Genomic DNA, 21762 nt, shown 5'->3' with positions numbered 1-21762 from the left:
TTTTATGAATCAAATAGGCTATACCTCATCTATCTATCAAGCTATCTGATTTATCTAGTTTAGATTATAAATTCCCTGCAAGTTTCCTCACTTTAAACAGCAAAACTTTACTGGTCGCATCTACTTCAATAACAAATATTTAATTTGTTCTTGTTTCCCTGGTAACCATTATATTGCTAATAGCCTGCTCTAAATATATCTTTAAGTTTAAGACCAATATTATCTCAAATATAAAACAGCTAGGACATTTTAGTTTAATTCCATTTCCATAAGCAGTCACTTAAAGGTGTAAATTTGTATTTAGCTTAATGGCGTGCATATTCTTCTGGCCACTGCATTTAAACCCCACGTCCCCCTGCAGTCACAGGATCCCTCAGGCTTGCACTCAGCTTTTTCACACGCTAGACAAGAATAAATTGATGCACTGCAGCTTCTCCAGAAAATGTCAAAGCTATTTTCCAAATATGATGAGTGTGGCAAGTTTAAATCAACAGCCCTCTATAGTCATGATAAAGGAGTCTCTGCTGGGTTTGCAGAGGCCAGGTCAGGGCATAAAAAGAGCTCTTCAGTTTTCACTACGTGTGTGGAGCTTTCATGGCACCTGAGTGCATGATATACTATTTTTGAATACAATATGAGACGGCTCTGCTCTAATGCACATACCTCTCAGATGGTTGCTAAGATATTCCACTGATCAGGGCTTATATAAGAGCAACAGGAATGTCTACCACCGAACAATACTAATGATGTAATGTTCAAATAAATGATCTACTGTATGTGTATGGGTTTCATATGCATCTTTATAACACATACCAGTCTGTCTTTAAATGCTGAATCATACATTTGTCCACCAATGCATTCTGGAGTTCTGGGTAAAAATGATATGATGACATAAACAGGCATGTGTAGGTATTGCATGAGAGGATATGGTTTAATACAAAGCGATGCATACATATGATCCTGATAAATCAATTCCAGGACTTCCTGAGTAAATATAATTTTATAAAAACAAACCCAAGTCTCTCACTTAAAAATCCACTTACTACCCACTCTCACATATTGAATATTTCCTTAAAGCCTTCTGAATGTAGCCTGCTTTAGTGCAACTTCATAAAATTAATATAATATGATTTAATAAAAATGAAAAAAAAAAAATAAAATAATAATAATAATAATAATAATAACCGAAGGCGTTAATGTGGAAAAGCCCCTCTATGCCTCCAGTGCACGGATGAGGAAGTGTGTGAGTGATGGCAGGTTTTGCTGGCGGGTCAACTAGCTGGAGTGATCCTCTTCAGCCATGGTTCACCAACAAATTCTGTGAATGAGAGAACCAAACAACAAATTTGGTCATGATCCAATGTGAGACTCAGCTATAGCATTCGTTACACATTCAGCATGAATATTTGAACTTCAGGTAAGACACATTGATGTTCTGAATGGCAAAGATAGACGATGAGGCTGTAGAGGCTTTTTCCCTGTGTGAGTGCAGCCGGGGCAGTCTGCTTCAGAGCTCAGATTTTAAGAGTTCTGAATTTCAAGAGTGAACACAGAATTAACTTCAAGGTTTTCTTCTACCCCAATTCAGATCAGTGGGGGATAAAAGTGTGAAATGCCTTGTATATTGTATGAATGAGTGAAGAATGGTATTCAGTTGTAAAAAAACACCAATATGGGGGAGCCAAAAACAGAACAGAATATCAGAACTATTTTTTCTTTTTTTAAGTATATTTTTGGGGCTTTTTATGCCTTTAATTGACAGGACAGTGGAGAATGACAGGAAGTGAGTGGGAGAGAGAGTCAGGGTGGGATCCGGAAAGGACCACGGGGCGGGAATCGAACCCAGGCCGCCGGCGTACGGTGCAGGTGCCCCAGCCAGTTGCGCCACGACTGGGGCCAAAACCTCTCTATGTTGTAAGGCATACGATACGATACGATACGATACGATACGATACAATACAACTTTATTTGTCAGTTTGTGCTGAAATTCTTTTTGCATCCCTGGGCAGCTCATTTAAGTATGCAAAGTCATCAGAAAAAGCTTGTCTGATTTTGCCTAATTTTGATCACAGGTAATGTACAATGCAGACTGGGTCGACAGTGCTTCAGTGTTTACATTCCTTGTATGACCATGTCATTCCAAATTTACATCCATACATTTTTGTTCAGAACCGGCAGATATGCACATCAGACACTGACTGATGGATCTGTTGACTGGTGCAATAAGACGTGCAGACATTTTTTTCTCGTACTATCAGATGCGTAGGTCACAAAAGGGAAGAAATGTGAAACTGCAGACAGTAGATTGACGTCTCAGAGCCCACAGTTCGTGATGAGTAATGACATGGCATAGCAGAAGATCTATGCTTCCAATAATGCTCTCCTTGTGTTGGTGTTCGAAGAAAATGTTAAAAAATAATCAAATAATCAAAATCATTTTGAATTTCATTCCATTTCTTTGCTGAGCTTCTTTGGGAGCGCTCTTTTGCCGTAGGGTGTGACTCTTTCTTAAATGTGTTTGAGGTGGGAGTGGGGATTTTAATTCTACAGAACATCTTCAACACTGAACATACAATCAGCATTCAACATACAATTTTAGCATTCAACATACAACGCAAAACACCTGTTGCTCATTTTTTCCAGCATGGATCTAAAAGAGTGTTTTTTTTTGTCAAGGCTGAAAGGTTTCAAACTCTTCATAATTTCTAATTTCAAAAGTAGCTCATTTCTAGCAAACACACACACCTACACAAACAAAAAACAGCTGCAACAATCATCCCAATCATGCATAATAGCAAGCCAGATGATTGTTAACCATGGCTTCTGATCTAGCTTCATGACCAATAACAAATCCCAGCTAAGGATGTGATGCAGGTCTATTCAAATGTTGAGATGGCACAGGTGTTTGCAAAAAGTGTGTGCAGGATAAAAAAAAAAAAAACAGAAGCTAAGCTCCTGAGCACAACGGTGCGTGTCATGGTGACGTGCTCAGCCCCTGAAAGGTTAAGGGACGAGGGAATGGGCCGTGCTCGTCACCGCCTCTCTGACCTTTCTGCCGCAGGGCTAATGCTCACGGGAGCCCGAGCTCGCTCCTGTTCCACCTCCCACCCACTCACGGAGGAGCAGACGAGAGGGGCGGGCCCGCTGTTCCCACTACCATCAGGGGCCTGCAAAGGTCACACTCCCTAATTTCAGTCATTGTGTGGGCGGAAGTTAACACCCCAAACTCCTCTGCATGTCAGCGCTGGGGACGGAGAGGAGGCAGAGGAACACAGAGAGGAGATGCCAGCTGCACTAGCCACTCCAAGCTCCTGCCAGATTAGAACATCACTAGAGCTTGACTAGAGCTAAACAACGGAACATTCCTCATGTTCTAGAATTTAAGCTATTCATTCTTTTAAAAAATGGGCTCTGGTGTAATTGCAGGGTACGGAGTACAAAGGTACTACCCATAATTACGGCTAAGACACTGTGTTTCTTGTTGTTGCTGTTGCTGAGTTCTTTCCACTTCTTCAGCAAGCTCTGTCAGACAGAAGATATTGACGTGAAACCTTGAGGCAGCAGCACAAGGTTAGATTGGACACATTTTCTCCCTCTCGCTCGCTTGCTCATGCACACACACACACGCGAACACACACACACATGCAAACACACACACACACACACACACACACACACAAGCTCAGTTTCATGACATACACTGAGAACCGGAGTACAGTAAAAATCAATATAGCTCTTGTCGCAACTGGGACCATAACCGATCCACTTGGCCAACAGCGTGAAGGACAAGGCTGTGATGGAGAGATGACCACCTTAAGCTGGTGTGTGTGTGCGTGCGTCTGTGTGTGTGTGTGTGTGTGTGTGTTTATGTGTCTGTGTGTGTGTGGTTTTAGGCGTAACTTTATTCACATGTCATTCTGCATGTGCACATCAGCTTTAGCAATGGACTGTTTTTGTTTGACATGGTTCATCAAAGCAAAGGTGCAATGTGAGAGTAGAATGATTATTACAGTGCAGAACAGAGCTAAAATTGGACTCTGAAGTGTTGATTGTTAATCCATGGTGTCTTTCCCCAATCCGAGAGGAACTAGAAGAAATACAGACACTCACACTTGCACTCACACACTCAAGTCTTGAAAGACCTACTAAAGAAAAATAATTGGACTGGGGGTTCAAAAAGACTGCAACTTGAGCTCTGATAAATTAATAAAAGCCCTTTGAGAAAGATTTCAACTCAAATCTGTTTTATCTTTAATAATCTAAGTCCCTTTCAGATACCAAATTCAACCACAAAGAAATACTGATCACTATATGCAGATGAAGGCTCTGACACACAAGATACACAACACATTCCAATACGCACACACACACACACACAGACACACACACACAACGGGTTCATGACTTAAACCGAGCCATCTCTTCAAACACAAACACATTCTACAACTACTTTCCTTAGAAATATCTTCTACAGTCGAAGTTGAACCCTAACCCTCTCCACTACGGCCAAACAAAGGCTCAGTCTGAGCACTGGAGTGGTCTCAGTGGCTTCACCCAGCACCAGCTCCAGGTCTATCTGCCTTGTGCATTGTAGCCCTCCCTTTCCATCAGGCCAGGCTCTCGCTCCCTGAATTGGAAATCCATCTTATCTGATGACTGGCAGGCAATCAGGATTCCAAAAGCTAGTGCTTTCCTCGTGTGCCGCTGGAGAGAGGATGGGGGGAGTAAAGGAGGGAGTGTGTGTGTGTGTGTGTGTGTGTGTGTGTGTGTGTGTGTGTGTGTGTGGGAGGGGGGGGGGGGGTGGATGTCCTCATGTGATGTGATGAGGACGGAGAGCTCTTGGTTTTTTTTTTTTAATGCCAGGATTTTTGTCCTCCCGTGAAGCTATCCAGCCTGTTGATGGATGGACCAGTGCCTGGCCTGGAATCTTTCAAACCAATATTCCGCTGAATTCTCCAATAATGGACCAGGCAGAACACTTCGATTTTTCTTGCCATTATTACCTTTGACGATAACAGCCATGAATTTGTTTGCTCAGAGGCTGCACATTAAAGTAGCCTCGCCTTTATAGTGGCACTTGGAGAAGATGAATAGATAGATAGATAAATAAATAAATAAATAAAAGCCTGGCCAAATAAAACAGATATCTGCTTGGGGTCATTTTTCATTGTTGCCTCCAAAGAGTGTGGACCTAAGCTCTGAGTAAGGGCCTGGCAGATTGGGCTGTGTTGCCCTGTGCCAAATGCCAGTCAGTGGGACCGTGGCAATGTTATTTTTGGGAAACAAAGCAGGTCTTGAAAAAACATCACATATATTTGTTATTTTTTTTCTTTCTTTCTTCCATCACTGCTGGGGGACAGAGTAAGCTTTTCAACAAGAGGAATGGACAGAAAGGTCTCCTGCTCCGTCCCGCCCATTGTCCTGGTTGCATTTCATAACAAATGGCTGTTTGCGTGGGCCCTGTCATTATCTTGGCTATCGCAGAGAGAGCGCGTGGTGGCAGGGCTGCTGAAGCGCACCGCGGGGCTCCGCCTGGCCATTGTTCAGAGTGGCGAGCTGTCCTGTTTGAGTTCCTTTGTCTCATGATGGCCTAGCCGAACAGCACTGAACAGACCTGGCTAGACGTAGCGTTTGATAGCACCCCAGGAACCAGGACAATGGGGAAGGGAAGAATGGTCAGTAGACATTTCTGAGGGAAAAGACAGCCAAATAGCAAAAAAAAATCCCAGTTGCATTGGGATGTGCGTTACCTGTGTTCTTACTCAGGTGCGCTGCTATGTAGGCTTTGAGTGCTAGTGAGCACTTTCACTGATTTGAATACGAGTGTTGAGTGCAGCCATAACAAAATGTCAGTGACAGACAGAACAATGGTGTCCACGTGTAGCCTATCAATTCACACATCAATATACATTTTAGTCAGTTATACACTAAATGTCTATCGATATTGCCTTGTGTTCTTAAATACACTACCTGACCAAGATTACAGAACAAATATCATAAATACAATGTATGTCAAGAACAGACACAGGTGCAAAATCCAACAAATGTCATAAAAAAAGACATTTACGACCACATACTGTAGCAAATGTATGTCACAAGTGTGTGACACTGTGAGTGAGTCCGTACCTCATCGGATGTGTGTAATGATGAAAAATAAAATCAGGACTTTTTACTCTTCTAGTTTTTCAAAGGTATTTTGTGATTCTTCATATCATTTTGAAAAATATTGGCCCTTCTAGCCACATGAAAATACTAGGCTGAAATTTGAAAAAGAAAAGCATTTTTTTGTAATAGGTGACACATTTTATATGCTGTCATTCTATGCTTCCATTTCTTACCATTACTATCAGATTACTTCCACTGTACTGTAGATTTACTCCAAGTTAATTCCACCCAATTCCACCAAGTTTGTCAATACATCAGGAATGAAGAAGAGACGAAGCAAGAGTGGCTCTGGGGACTTCCTTTTAAAAAGACATTTAGCTTCTCTTTAGCGCTTTATCTTTCTTGTCACCTCAGAAATAGCTTGAAAATGGACACATGTCTTAGCTGGGCACAGGCTAACACTGAAAACCGTAATCCCTTGGGAATATCCCTCTAGTATGCTTGCCATGGTTGTGGTTGATGGATCTATCAGAGCGAGGGTCCAGGTCTGCTCAGACTGTAACGAGGGGCTTAGCAGGCTGTGGGCTGCCGAGGCTAAGTCTAATTCTCTGGTGGGAGAGGAGGGGATAGGAGGTGGGAAGCTGTAGAAAGCCAGCAAAAACAGGGAAACTAACAAAGAAGCAGAAGTTAAAGAAGAGGGACTACTGTTTGTCTCCAAAATGATTCACAATAGCAATATTATCTACTCTACACACATATATCTACACTAAATTTAAACAACAACAAAAATAAATTAAACCCATATCTAAATTAGTCTATTGTCCCATTTTGGGCAAATTAATTACATCATAAATACGCGGTGTGGTGAGGTGGAGAGTCTGTGCAACTGAACAAAGTAGTTGGGAGAGTCATCAAGAGGCAAACAGAATGAGTTTAGCGCTCCTCTTGTTCTTCATTGGACCTCATTTCACACATAATTCGCTTCACTAGTGCAGACCGAGGTAGGAAACAAAACCAGGACTAATAAAGCCATCTTTGTTCTGTTCATGAACATCAACAAGTCCAGCCAATTACGGTTTTAACAAGTGCAAAGAGGGTAAGGTCAGTTTAATGTTCTTGTATGCTATTTTGAAATAAGCAGAGTTTGGCTCCGTGCATTTATACAAAGGAAGAAATCTTGCTGTGCTTTGGAGGTACTATAGGTTTGTCCAAACGATGCCTTCTTGTAATTTCAACTCTCCCCAAGCAGAAAAAATCCTCAAGATCAATGAGCTTGTCAAAAAAAAACCCCACAGACTAAAAGTCCAGTACAAGTTCCCAAACTAACAAACAAGAGTAAAATAGACTTTCATCCACTTGCTAGCCCTAACTGCCAAAGTCCTTTTCAATGTAGTCTTCATAGTGGGAGAAGATTCTCTAACAACAATCATGGCAAAAAAAATGATAATTGAACAATCACTGTGCTTTCAAACCACATCCAAGTCTGCTGGTAAGAGTTGTTTTGAGTTCTGCTGGCAACATGTCTTGTTAAGCTTATTCCTATTTCAGCCTCTTACAGCACCATTATTTGGACAAACAAAGCCCAGAGAAAGGGGCGAAAGTCGCCACAGAAAGGAAGCATAATCGCCTCTCACTCTGATTGGTCTGGACCCGTATGGGCAAAGAAGCAGATCAATGATCTTGTGTGAAGAAAGCTGGTTTTGACAACAGGCAACAAAACTATGGAATGAAATCAATACTGATGATAATAATAGTAGCATGCTGGGCATTGACGGACAGCTGAGGTGCAGCATGTGTGAATTGTTGCTTTTAAAAGCAGAACAATAGAGGGTGAAATGTGAAAAGGACGAGGAGGGAGAGGAAAACGGGATGGAGTATCATGGCAGGAAAGAGTGTAAATAAGAGTGACAGACGGAGAAAAGCCAGAAGCTCTGAGCTCTGAATAAACTGATTAGAAGAGAGGGGTCTAGTAGTCCAGTGGTCCAGAACCGCAAACCACTAACTTCAGGGTTCCCATACGTGTTTACCTCCTACAAAGATAATAATTACATTATTCTGACACATATAAATATATTTTACATTATTACCTATAATTAGTACAAATACAACATATTCTAAAGTGAAAACACAAAGGGCCATAATTTGAAGGATTTGGGATCTTTCAACCTAGGCCCCATTTTGATGTTTTTAGATCCAAATTTTTAGTAGGGACAAAAACTATTAAATTCAGGCCAGTGTTACGTTAGGGTCAAGCAGTATTGATATGTTTGCAGTACCGATATAGCAGCGTACAATGTTATAACTGTCATGAAATCCCATGGGGCAAGTATGCATGTCAAGCTAAACCACTCGTTAATGTTACAATGTAAATGTTATCCCTACATCCCTACAGAGATACATACCGGTATGTATCTGTACACCTCAATAAAACACTATCAAAACACTAAAGAATGTATCAATTTCAACAGTTTCTATAGTCTAGGTTTCAGTTTCACTTTCTGTTTCTATAGAACTTTTAATGATGGGCATAGTAAAACTAGTCCCCCTCCAATGAGTGCTTTTTAAGCTTAACATGTCGTGTTATTGTTGTGTTATCATGAACAGAATAAGACAATAGCCATGCTTCCCTCAACCTATTTTTATTTGCACGTTGAAGTATCATATCAAAAAGATTTGATGGTCAGCAAAACAGCAAAATAAAAAATAAAAACTTTCCCTAATTAGCAAAAAAAGTGTATACCGTAAGTTCCCGACTAAGGGTTATATATTAATTTTGCTAAATTTCTTCAGCTATGAGGTTACCACAGAGGGGCAAACTATACATGGGGATCCATTTCTTTCCTTCATTATTCTTTATGATCAAAGTAAAATCTGATTGTGATTCATTGGGCTATTGGGCACTGTGGTAATACACGGGTGCGGTTAATGCATGCCTTTTATTTTCATTTGCATAAAACACTGTCCAGCTGTTTACAAATACAGTAGCTCTCTTGAGATGTTCTTTGCATGTTTTCCTAAATTACAACCAGGCCAATTGATTGTAGTTCCTCCACTGATTCCTCCATATTGATTGTAGTTCCTCCACTGATACCTCCATATTGATTGTAGTTCCTCCACTGATGCCAATTGATTGTAGTTCCTCCACTGATTCCTCCATATTGATTGTAGTTCCTCCACTGATTCCTCCATATTGATTGTAGTTCCTCCACTGTTGTCTCCATATTGCTTGGGCATGTTGTCTCCATGTTGCTTGGGCATGTTGTCAAGGAGACAGGTATTTTGTTTCTGGTTTATTACCTCTAGCCCACTTATTCTACCGTTTACTAAAATCATGATATGGTAGGGGTATAGGGGTACCACCATCTTTTAAAGAAACAGGTGAAATTTATTTGCTCAAGCCAGTTGATGGAAACAAGACAGTTTTGCAGACATGACATTATTAGCTGTTTGATAGCATTCTTACCTTTGTAAGATAAGCTAGCAAACGTGTCAGATTTATGTCACTGAACTGAGCTGAGGCTGCGGAAAAAAACAAACGATACCCAATTGAAAACTGATTGAAATCGAATCAAATCAAAGTCAGATTGGCTGAACCATAATGTAACTGAATATACAGTTAATTATCAATTGGGCAATTGCCCACAAGCATGGGTTGAGGTACTCTTTTAAGAAAACTCCTCCTCTATTTACTGTAATTCAGGCAACATCTAACATTGATAACAGTCTGAACAGGCAGTAGGCCTGCCTACCCAATCTGTCCAAAGTTTCTGTGAGACAACATGCTTAAGGTCCAGCCTCGTGTGCAGTTGTCACATGAGACTTCACTCAAGCTCCCAAGCTACAGGATTTGTATTAAAATTAAGCAGACTTATTCAACTCTGCGTTCCCGGCTCAGTGGTCTGTGAGGTGGCAGTGGTGGGTGATTAGAAAGTTCATTTCTTCCTTATTTCTCCCATGGGTCCATCTACTTTTCCCATTCAACACAGTGACCGAAACAGAATTAAATTAGTTTGATGTATATTTCCTCTCAAGACATTGTACATTGTGTCTCCATGGTCATCCATTAGTGAGTGAGCTGAACACTTCTGCAATCACAAAGTTCTCTGTTCAAAAATGAATCTCTCACAATGTGTATATTTAATGCGACACAGTTTGCAATAATAACCCCTATATTTCATGGATTCTTCACCAAGTTTGTAATTTCTGTACAATTCTACACTGCAGCATTCCTTGTGTTAGCGCCGTCTCTAGCTTTCATGTGTGCCCTCCGCTCTGCTCTCTGGACCTCACACACCCCACACTTCCCTCGTCTCCCTCCAGTTCCTCTGGACCTCACACCCCCCACACTTCTCTTGTCTCTGGACCCCACACACCCCACACTTCCCTTGTCTCTGGACCCTACACACCCCACACTTCCCTCGTCTCCCTCCAGTTCCTGCTGCTGGAGAAGCCCAGCGAGTCACAGCCTCATTAGGGGCCCAGCCACAGCCCCTCACCAGTGGAGCGGATCGAACCTAATGCACTCAGTAATTTGACAAAGGGAGCCTTGACAGACAGCACTGCCAGCATTTAATACAGGAGCAGGAGAAGGCTGAGAGGGTGCCTGTGACAGGTGTAGATGTGTGTGTGTGTGTGTGTGTGTGTGTGTGTGTGCATATGTGTTGACAGATCTGACAAGTAGACATCACAATAAAACAAAGCTCTCAAATGAAAATAACACATCCCAGTCACCATCCAAGGAAGGCAAGACAAGTTTTAACATTCATTTAAATTCATTCAGAGATGAACAGCAAACATGGTACATGGGCTGAAATGTCTGATGGGATCAATTAAAAAATGGTATCATGAAATATATACGGTGTGGCCATAAACACATGGAACCATGATCCCAAGATCCAATGAGGAATGCAGTGAGTACTGTGCAGGAATCAGTGTGAACACTGATGAAGTGAAGTGTATGTTGTGGAGAAAGTTCATACTTTAGGGCCTATTGCTAGAGCCAGGGGGGGGGGGAGACGGCTAGAAGTTTCTTTTTAGGCCCCAAAAATATTCTTGGGGCTTCTTCAGAGAACAGCCCTGCGTGGCACTCCAACATCAATTGAGAGTCAGACACGCTACCCTAGGCAGTCTCCAATCTCTCCCTCCCTCATTCTCTCTCTCAAACACACACACATATACACAGAGAGAGAGAGAGATGGAGAGAGAGAGAGAGAGAGAGAGAGATGGAGAGAGAGAGTCCCTTGCACTGTTTCTTCATGCTAAATGTGTGGCAGCTCAAAACATCTATCACCATCAAAGTCAAACTCCCTTCTCCCACTACAAACGACTGGAGATTTTCTTCATGGTCAATCTCAAGTCATTACGGCAGACAGCAGTGAGGTGAGATGGGGCGCCTCCTGAGCCAGATCGGACATGCCAGCATTAACAGCCACTCTATCTCTCCCTGGCTTCCCTAAATACACCCCATGCTGTGGATGGTTTCCCTGTGAGTGAGATACTGAGTATGTCAGTGTGAGATGATCTAATCATGATGAGTTTCTAATATTTTACCATTTTAGACAACTATGAACAGCCAAGTTCTAGCTCAGCTACAGTATTTCTTCAAACGGAGCCCTAATGCAAATACTTCACCGGACAATGAATTCTATCAACCACACATGGTACTGCACTAATCCACAGTATCCAATCACCATCTCAGAGAAATCTAGCTTCATAATTCCTTAAAATAACATCTGCAATGAAGTTGTCATATTCTGGGTTCTAGTTATAATATTAAAACATTACAAGAAAATGCTTGGCATTAAACTATATCATTCAGGTATGAAAAATATTGTCCTTGCATACAATAATCTGAAAAATATGATCAGAATACAACTGTCACACAAACCCACACGTCCACAGGGGAGGGAATAAATAGGCTGGAAGATCTGATAAAACGCTATGCCTCTGCTTATGGTCCAAACTTCCCACATGGTGTCCTTGGATCTCTATGAAGAGCAATTCTCTCTGGTACTGAGCGATTAGCTGAACAAATTCCATTGATTTTCTGTTTACTGCTTTAGCCTTTGTGTTTTTCAAAAGGCAAGAAATAACCAGCAGTCGTGACTCACTACAGCTTTTCATAATGGACAGAAGGACACCAGGTACAATTGGTGAGATGAACACAATTGAAGACAGAGAGAGCTGGAGAGAGAAAAAGTAACACAAAAAATGTGGGTGATGGCAAAGACGACAACCTTTCATCTTGCCAGGATTTTAAAGACATAAACAAATCTTTTTTCAGTAACAAAACCCAGGCACTTTAGTGGAAGTTGTTGTGCGGTCACCATGGTGAGACTGTGGCTCTGATAACTGTAACAAACATCTCACTCTGCTCTCTCCCTGGCATCAAATACTGACTTTTTATTTCTTGGTGCCATCAAGCCACTTAACAAGCCACAATAACACCCCATTTGCCACCTTAGTAAGGTGGAACATTACCATCCTGTCATTGTGTTATTGACACCAAAACCCCCAATTAATTGACATATTTTATGAAAAAATATTTTCTCAATACCACAAACACATTTCTAAACACATCATCACATCAACACACATCGGTTGAACCACCTACAGTACCAACAATGTGATTGTCCTTTACACATGCAGGGGTTATTGTAATGCAATTCTACCAAAAGGTCTTTTCCCCCCTGAAATTATTAGCATTTTATCTACATTATTTTGGCATACTGTTTTCCATTACAGGAACACACTGTCACACTACTTAAAATCTTGCACTGTCGCATTAATAAGAAGTGCACCGTTTTGTGATGCTTTGTCTCTAGTTAGAAAACACATAGTGATTGACAGATCTATGAGAAAGATAGAAAAAAAAAATGCAGTAATTTTGCATAAAATACAAATGAGTGATGTGTGATATTTATGTATGAAAAATGAAACTATGCACCATCATGATTGCCCTATGGTCTACATCAGGATCACAACAAGATGTTTGCCTTTTGCCAAATACCTTGGGAGAAATGACTTTGTGTGCATAGAACATAGGGGATATGTGTGGGATAAAATATTTATGCGCGTGCCTTTCAGTTGTATGAAGAGGAATCATAATTCAGCCACTACTGATGTTTGTCAGCTTCATCATAGCCATCACGTGTTTAAACACATGATAACTGATAATGATGAACTAGTAAAAAACTAGACCTTTCGACATTGTGCCCTAACCTTCCTCATCCTTTTGTGCTTGTCCTTCTCCGGTGCCCAATCTCTACCTTGTAGGGTTGTTCTAAAGCATACTGGCACGTCAACGCCCCTAAGTTATTGATTAAGCAATTCTGATTGACATCTTAATTTTGTGGAATGGTAAAGGTGTGCTCACTGAGTTCATGGTGGTGCCTTGAGTTTAACTGCATATGTTTACTAAAGAAGGATGAGGTTTACACATTGAAAATTACATTGAAAAATATGTGAATACAGTTTATAGTTAGTGGGGAAAGTGCATTTTTTTGAGAACTGAGGCAAAGATAGATGATAGATTTTTTGCTGAGGCAAGTGGTTATGTAAGGGATGACCACTGAGAAGTCCTGCTACACAGTATTAATGGAGAAAGCGAGGCAAAGAACTCCACAACACCCAGCAGAGTGGAGTTTCCTCTGCCGAGTTATAACTCTATTGTTATAGTTATCATTCTTTCATTCAGACTTTGGAATACTCTCCCAATGGACCTTAGAAATACAACAACCCTAACTGCTTTTAAATCCAGGCTGAAGACACTTTTTCCGTCTGGCATTTGGCAACTACTGACCCTGAACTTGAGTTTTTGGAGGACAGTATTTTTGTCATGTCTTTGTCTGTAAATTACTGCATGTTTGTTTGTGTGTTTAGTATGTTTCTGTTTTATTTCTTTTTTATTACTGTGTGAAGCAATAAATGAGAATTGACATGGGCGTAGATTTGCGTGGGGACCGAAGGACGTGTCCACACCAATGTCAAATTACGACTGAAATGTCCCCACCAATATTCAGGTTGAAATGGGGGGAAAGCGCTCACATGCGCTACACAAAGAGTTAAATCATTTCTCACTCCAGTGCTGCGGATCATCTCGTAGGGCCCAGTTCCCCGAAAGCATCTTAAGCCTAAGAGCGTCGTAAAGTCCCTCTTACGAACGTCTTAAGATTTGCCGACTGTTTCCCGAAACCATCGTAGCTTAAGAGCGTCGTGAAAACACTCGTAGATCTACGAGTGCTCCAGAGTTCTCGTTACCGGCTAAGAGCGTCTTAACAGTAGGCTACTTCTCACTGAGGTCACCAACAGGACATACAGAGGAATTACAACTTAGAATACATAATCCAACTTACGTTCCCATTCTTTATTGTGTTTACCTGTGATGAATCAGATTTTAGCGTGCTACATTTAATGGTCATAATAATGTGATGAAAAGCGGACAAAAATGCAATCAAGTTATGAAACGAGACGTTGCCAGAATAGTTTGCCATTATCTTTGCTAAGTGAGGGATATATTTTATTAGGCCTATGATGTAAAAGCAAATAAGGGAACATGTGGTTTAGTCTGTAGGCCTACAGCATCAAAATCTAAGCCTACACATTTTCTCACTTTCTTACTCGACTTCTTTCTTATCTTCAGACGTGATCTTAAGTGACATAGCGAAAAATTATTGCATGGAGCAACAATTTAATCTTAAATAATTACAATTATTTATGTCCGTGTGTGGTATATAACCTACTTGGGATGCTTACATGCAGATGTCAAAGTGTTTCTATTTTCGTGTTGATGTGAATTAATGTGTCCGAAGTTTAAACGGTAGGCTTATAGCTGTGACGTGCAGTCACCTGACATCACCATCAAATCAGAGGATATTTCAGAACTATTAACGTGGACAGCTCCCCTTAAGAGCATCTTAAGAGCAGTGCATGCGCGTTCACGCTACGAGCATGTTCGGGAAACAGTCGGAAAAAACAAATGAACGATCGTAAGATGAATCGTAGAAAACCCTCTTAAGAGCGTGTCTCCGTCGTTATCGGGAAATTGGGCCCAGATCTTGTAATGTGCAGTAGCCTATAAGGGTAAATCGCGCTGATTTGAAGTTACCTATAATAACTACCATTGCGCAGCGCTTCAGCTAGGCCTACACTTCGGCATATGAAGTGCGTCCAAATTCACCCATTCTTCTCTGTTGAACTCCTCGAGAAGTAGGCTACTCATCACACATGTGTCACATGAAAGAGCCTTTCTCAGCTTTTAAACGGTGCTAGCTAGCTACTATTTGCTGTGATAAACAGTTAGCGAGAAAAATAACTTCAAGAGATTAAATAATTATTATCTGCGCCAATCTCCACATCCATTCGTCTTGGTGGAATACACACTCTTCACGCAACACATGACAAACCATATATCAGAATAAACAGCAGACCTTACCGAACACAAAGGTGTAATGCATTCCCGTGTATAGTTAGCTGTTCCAGAGTAATCCAGTTTTGAAATAAATTGTAGCAAAATTCAACATGGTCTTTCGGCTTTAAGCATTTCTTAAAACTGAGCTGTGCTTACATCGCCTAGATATCTGTAAATATTAGAATCAGAGAATATACAGGCAGCTCACAGTTAAGAGTCTGTCAATTTAGCCTTAATGATTTCTTTTCACAAAATGCTAAGCATGCATGTATTTAAGTTTCTTAAAACTGAGCTGTGCTTAAATGGGTCAATGCATGATTTCATAACAGACCAAATAGAAAATAAATGTTAAATGTTAAATATAGCCTACATATATGTACATATTAAAATCAGATTATGTAGGCTACACAGTATAGTTAGATCAAGTTGGACAGTAGCGCATTTTAATCATTTTATATATCTATAGTGGCTGGTGAAAGAGTTGAGTGGCTTTTTTTTCGGGGGGTAGTGTCCCCATGAAAGCTCAGACCAAACCTACGCTCTTGAGCATTGATATGGAACGGTGATTAAACGTTTTGGTAACACTTTACTTGACAGAATCGACAGTATAAGAGTGTCATGACACTGTTATGACACATGAACCCTAACCCTAATCCTAACCTCTAACCCTAATCCTAACCCTAACTCTAACCCTAACTTGTTATGACAAAAACCGAATGTCACTTAATAACAGAAGCGTTATGTCAAACGTTTATGACTTATTTATGACACGTTCATGACAGTGTCATGTCACTCTTATGTCGATACTGTCAAGTAAAGTGTAACCAACTTTACCATATCTACTTTATAGGCGTTCCGTTATACAGAATTAATAGCCACCCCAATCAAAAAAGAGTATTTCTTCTCTCTGGGTGAAAGTGTGTTAGTAATCAAGAAAACTGAGCAAGACTTTTAAAAGTTGTATTCAGCCTTTTTTTCTTCTATGGTATCCTGTTAAAGCAAGCATGGTGAAAAGCTGCCAGAGGAACATCATCAATACGTTTTCCCTGTGTGTTACTGCTGTGCTGGACGCCCTAGAATCACGTTGCAGAGCCGCAGTTGGTTGCCATAGCACTGATCAGTGTTGGCCTGTGAGCGCAGTTGCGAAACGCAGAGTGCCCTTGAGCTCAAGATTACGCGCGAAGGCCGAGTGATTGGGAAGGCTCGGTCATGCTGCAGTCCAGCAGCCCTTCAGGCCAGAGGCACCATGCAGATGTATGCACGCCCAGATTCTCTCAAGTATTTGGTGCGATTTCATATGGAATATCGAGCAGACGCCGACTCGTGACAAATGCACGGTTCAGCCACTTTGAATCGTGTTAGGAGCATGCCTATATGATTTTCATTCATTTGGATCACGGATTAACAAGCGTATGTGGATTTGGGCAGTTTATAAGTTCATTCTGTTAAATGGCAAACTAATAGAAACTAATTTTACTTGACTGTTGAAAGTATAGACTAGGTCTTTCCCTACACCAACCCTCTGTTGTTGACTCCAAGTTGCAACTGGAAATCACATATCATATCACATAAGTAAATATCATCAATACAACTAGATGTGTGTTTGTAATCCAGTCTAGGCTTCAGATCACTTTGGGATGATCACCATACAGATTTCATATGGACTTACAAATTCTGGTCATTTTGGCCTCAAGACAATGAGGTGAAAGGTGCCTGCCGTACCTTCTTAGCTGCATCAATACACTGCATGTACTCCTTGGCCAGGTCGGAGCAGCGGAGAGTCTGGTCCCGGTTCTCCCGGTAGCAGTGCAGGATCTGGGCTTGGAGGCTGGTGCACACAGCCTCTGTGTTACGAGGCCTGGGGACAGCAAAATGGGACATTTTGTCATTTTTTTTTTAATCATCATTTCAATTTCACTAGTATTGAGAAGACTTATAGAAATCTCAGGAAGAAAACATCCACCTAAAGAGTCCTTTGATGGATGTGAGACTGACACTTGCCACTCTGTTTTTAACACTCTGATCATGGTTGTCAGAAGGCTGTTTATATCGTAATACATGCATACATTTATTTGATACAACATAGAGATAAGTAACAGTTTGCATGAATTGCTTTTCTCCATCCCTGATGTTACTGGTATGAGCACCCAGTGTGATGCTTTTTAAAAACTAGCTGATCTCAGCATTAGCTGATCACACCATTACAGTATATTCCATTATTTACACTAGGATAGAAAGAAACAGTATTCTACAGTAACCTAGAAAATGAATACTTCCTCTCCTTCTTTTTCCCAATCCCTCTCTCCTCGTTCATCCTCTATCCCACCCTTTCCCTGCCCTTCCTCATCCTGTGGCCAGCGGACGCAGCTTTAGCAGAATGAATGAATGCAGGGAGACAGGTTTGAATGCAGGGAGACAGGTTAAACTGAATTACCGGCCAAGAGGATATTCATTAATATTGCTGGTGACAAGTGAGGCAGCGACTAACACAACTATGATAAATAACTCAGAGCTACAGGAGTAATGGGTGGAGGGGCTGGGGTGGGGTGGGGTGTGGAAACCCTGGCGACCTCTCCTCATGTCAGCAGGGGGGTGGAGACCAGGAGGAGCCCTTCAGTGCTTCAGTCACTCTGTAGATCTGTGCTGAGTGATATGCCTTAGTTTACCTTGAGCTACAATCAGAGGATCCATAAAGTTGACTATTTTTGCTGTATCTTAAAACACCTCTGCTCAAATATTTTAGTTTTGCTGTTTGACGACACAAATACTTAATGGTCCTTATGAAAACATGTTTCTGACAAATAACTATAGTTTCCAATAAATGCATTTGATTTAGGTATGGTAGGTAGGCATGATTTATATTAAAGTGCCATTGACCTGTGAAAATAACGGAATACACTGGGCTCTCTAAACTGAGCCCACAACGCTCAAGAGAGATTGGTTTAAGTGTCTAATCAAACAAATCTCTCGGGTGAAGCAGGAATAATTGAATGCTGCGATTAAATTAAGCATTGTATCATGGTTAGAGATATAATTGAACCTTGCACACCTATCACTGTCAGCGCGCAGGTTGCCAGGGCAGCTTCACTTGCACAGTGCTATGGCAAATGACGTTCCATTGATTAAGTGAGGAGATGCAAGTGCTGCTTCCTCCCACCCCGCCCCTCCCCCGCGTGCAAAATGAGCGCTTGTCCTCAGAGGATCGGTTGACACTGTGTTTAATTGAAAGACGAATTAAAGCGCTGCTCCAACTTTGATTTTTTTCGTTCACAGGATGGCCCCCGCCATTTCAATTAAAACACGTCGCCACCTCACTCCGTAGCAGCGCACGCCAAATGATAGGCTGGAGCCCCTTCTCTCTTCTGGAGAGCAATGCCTTATCAGTGCCAACAATACGACAGGAAAGGAGGAGAGCGAGAGAGGAAATAAACCTCCATCAACACCCCATCTCCATGTATTGGAGGGGTGACGCATATCAGATCCCTCTGTTTTATCCGACACCGAAGCCGTTTTTTGGGGGTTTAATTACCCCTGAGGGAGCGAGAGACTACAGTGGCCACGTTCCTTTCTTGCTCTGGCAGATAAGAAACTCTCCTTTAATTTAAAATAAACTGCCTTCATCAGGGGAAGGAAAAGGCTTCTGATAGTGCAAGAGGTTTATTAAAAGAGCCTGAAGCAGAAAATTGGCTTGCCTGAGCCAAAGCTGAACTAAATTGAACCAAATTGAAGGTGAGGTCTTTAATAAAAATATTAGCTGAGCTGCTTACACACTGCTTTGAGGAGGAGAGGCCCTGCACATGTGAGCGGTGATTTCTTTCCCTGGTATACATTGATGAGCAAAATAACATAACAGTTTAAGATTAAGTGCTAATTACCACAGTTCCCTCATTAATTCTAATCCCCGCAACTGAACACTACACTACTGAACCAAATTCCACTTCTGAAATCTCAGCAGGCTCAAATAAGCAACGTAAAACAAGAAACTGTAATTGAATAAAAAACTACAAAGACCATAATTTGATTGCTTGCCATTCTTGAAATGTTACAAGAGAGTGTAATCAATAGTGATGACACAACCCTGAGAAACAAACTCCTGTTGAATCTTGAGAGTCTGTGCAGTTGGTAATAAGAAAGAGAGATGCTGTGATTACCACAGGGTCGTGTTGTACAGCCAGTGCACCCACACATCTCAGATAGGTGCAACCCTATCAAGATCTGTTGAAATCCCTGCCTGAGCAGACTGCACAAGGGAAATAAATAAATAATCAAAGGGAGGGAAATGGTAGGGGGAAAAAACCCTCTGATGTGTAGTGCAAGCCATGGGGCTTTATCAGTTCGACGAGTTCACTTGACAGGTTCCCTGAAACGGAGGGTCTAAAATTAACTAGATTAGAGGCGCATTTTCCTTGACCTCGGCCGAGCACTGCGCCGGGCTGGCAGACGCGAGTTTCCCCTGCCTTATCTGCCTCGGCTGCTTCTGAAGGCCTGCGGTCTGACAGCTTTTCAATTGACTGAGCACGGGGTTTCAGCTGCCCCTCCCCCTCCCCCCCATCTTACCTGCAGCCTCCTCTCTCCCCACGATGGGGGAACCACTTAGACCTGTCAGCCCTGGAGGAGCTGGGTATGGAGGAGCGCACAGGAGTTGCGCTCAGAGGGAGGAAACTGACAATGGTGGTAATTAATGCAGGTCCAGACTTGGCTTGTTAGACCTAGGGTTAAGAGTTCCCCCGTCTGCCTGCGTGTATTCGTCTCTGACCCTGAAACGAAACGCTTCCTTTTGTCTCATGCCTCGCACCATCAAGACTACCTTGTTTACCTAGTCCAGCTACATGGAGACAGGTGTAGTAGAGATGTTGTCTGCCCCATTGAGTGAGGAGGAGAAAACAAGGGGGATAAGAGGCATGTTTGGCTGGGTCTGTTGTTATGGTCCCACAAATCGGAGGATCTGTCTGTGCTCCTTCTCACATAGCAGCAATTAAAACTTCTGTCAAGAGGTATCTTCTTCTTAAACTTATTGAAGGCCGAAGACTTATTGAGGTCTTCAACTTGTCCTGTAGTTACTTGACTGTCCTCATTTCTCCTGGCGTTAAAATAGTGTAAGGTACATCATTCATTATGGGCAACACAGTTCAATTTTTGCACATGTATACAGAATTTCAGCTAGAGACCGCTTTTGTCGTCTAATCAAGGATTTTTCCAATTTAAATGACAGGCACATCCTGATTTATTATTAGGGCTCCAAGCAGTAAAGCTGCTGGATGCCTATTTTTTATTTTGATTCTTCATTTTCTGCACAAAAAAAAAAAACATAAAATGCACAGACACCAAACCACAGTCCCAAATCAATGCATGATCTCACAAAACTGAAGCTTTCCATATCAGTCGACCTCATATCGGCATGTTTACATTTTTTGCTCATCTCTTGGGAGCATTTTGAAAAATTAACCAATTCCGAAAAACTCATGAAATGAAACTAATTCATCTCCTCCAAGGCTGTTCATCCAAATCTTTAGACCACGTAGACATAAATCAACTTTTTGGGGGCTTTTTGATTTGTTGCTCTATTTTAATATAATTTCAGTTATGATTCTATTGTATTTATCTTTTTGTGAAATGGCCTAATCTTGATATTAGGGCTGCAAGATTTGGGGAATATATTTTGACAGATATTGCAATTGATTTGATTTGTGAATTGTGATATAATTTTTGAAACGCAAGCCTCAGTTCAATATTAAGTTGGTCTGCATGCAGTCCTGCTAAGTGAGTGTCACTGTCGGTCATACAAGGAGGATGACAGGAATATAAAAATCACAGTTGTGACAAGATTCACCATTGGGACAGAGTTGCGAGCAGCACGATTGATATCAACCTTCGCAATTAGCTAATTGCATTAGTTGAAATTGTGATTTCAATTTAAAAATCTCTAAATTGTGTGCACACCCACATTTCGTGAAATTCTGTTCATAGGAATGTCCATAGCACTATAGCTGCCAGATCTCAAGACCTGCTTGATGTAAAAATGTCCATCGCACTTATACCTGATCTCATTTGATCACATATTAGCTGTCAATATATGCCATTGTAAATTATATATCCTAATGCAACTTTTAATAGGTTCTTTCATAATAACACATAGAAGCTATGTGCCAAATATAACATAGATTATAGATTACAGGTATAGATTACCTACCATCTGTGCTGACAAAAATGTCAAACCTGAAGGAAACAATATCAACAATATTCTTTGG

The 21762-nt window shown here is 41.3% G+C and overlaps 1 protein-coding gene across 2 annotated transcripts in view; it reads right to left on the bottom strand.

Moving 5' to 3' along the window:
- Positions 1–906: 906 nt before the first annotated feature.
- The window catches only part of chchd6a (coiled-coil-helix-coiled-coil-helix domain containing 6a), a 66120-nt gene continuing 45264 nt past the window's right edge, over positions 907–21762 (bottom strand). For both annotated transcript variants that reach the window (XM_042099217.1, XM_042099218.1), the window contains 2 exons: positions 17237–17372; positions 907–1318 (listed from right to left, as the gene is read on the bottom strand). In XM_042099217.1, coding sequence (XP_041955151.1) covers positions 1295–1318; positions 17237–17372 — 160 coding nt within the window. In that variant the 3' untranslated portion in view covers positions 907–1294. The remainder of the gene's footprint in view (positions 1319–17236; positions 17373–21762) is intronic.

This window comes from Alosa sapidissima, chromosome 7 (genome assembly GCF_018492685.1).
Source record: "Alosa sapidissima isolate fAloSap1 chromosome 7, fAloSap1.pri, whole genome shotgun sequence".
In the NCBI taxonomy this organism is placed as follows: domain Eukaryota; kingdom Metazoa; phylum Chordata; class Actinopteri; order Clupeiformes; family Clupeidae; genus Alosa; species Alosa sapidissima.
Note: the sequence above shows the minus strand (reverse complement) of the source record. Positions and strands in the feature narration are given on the sequence as shown.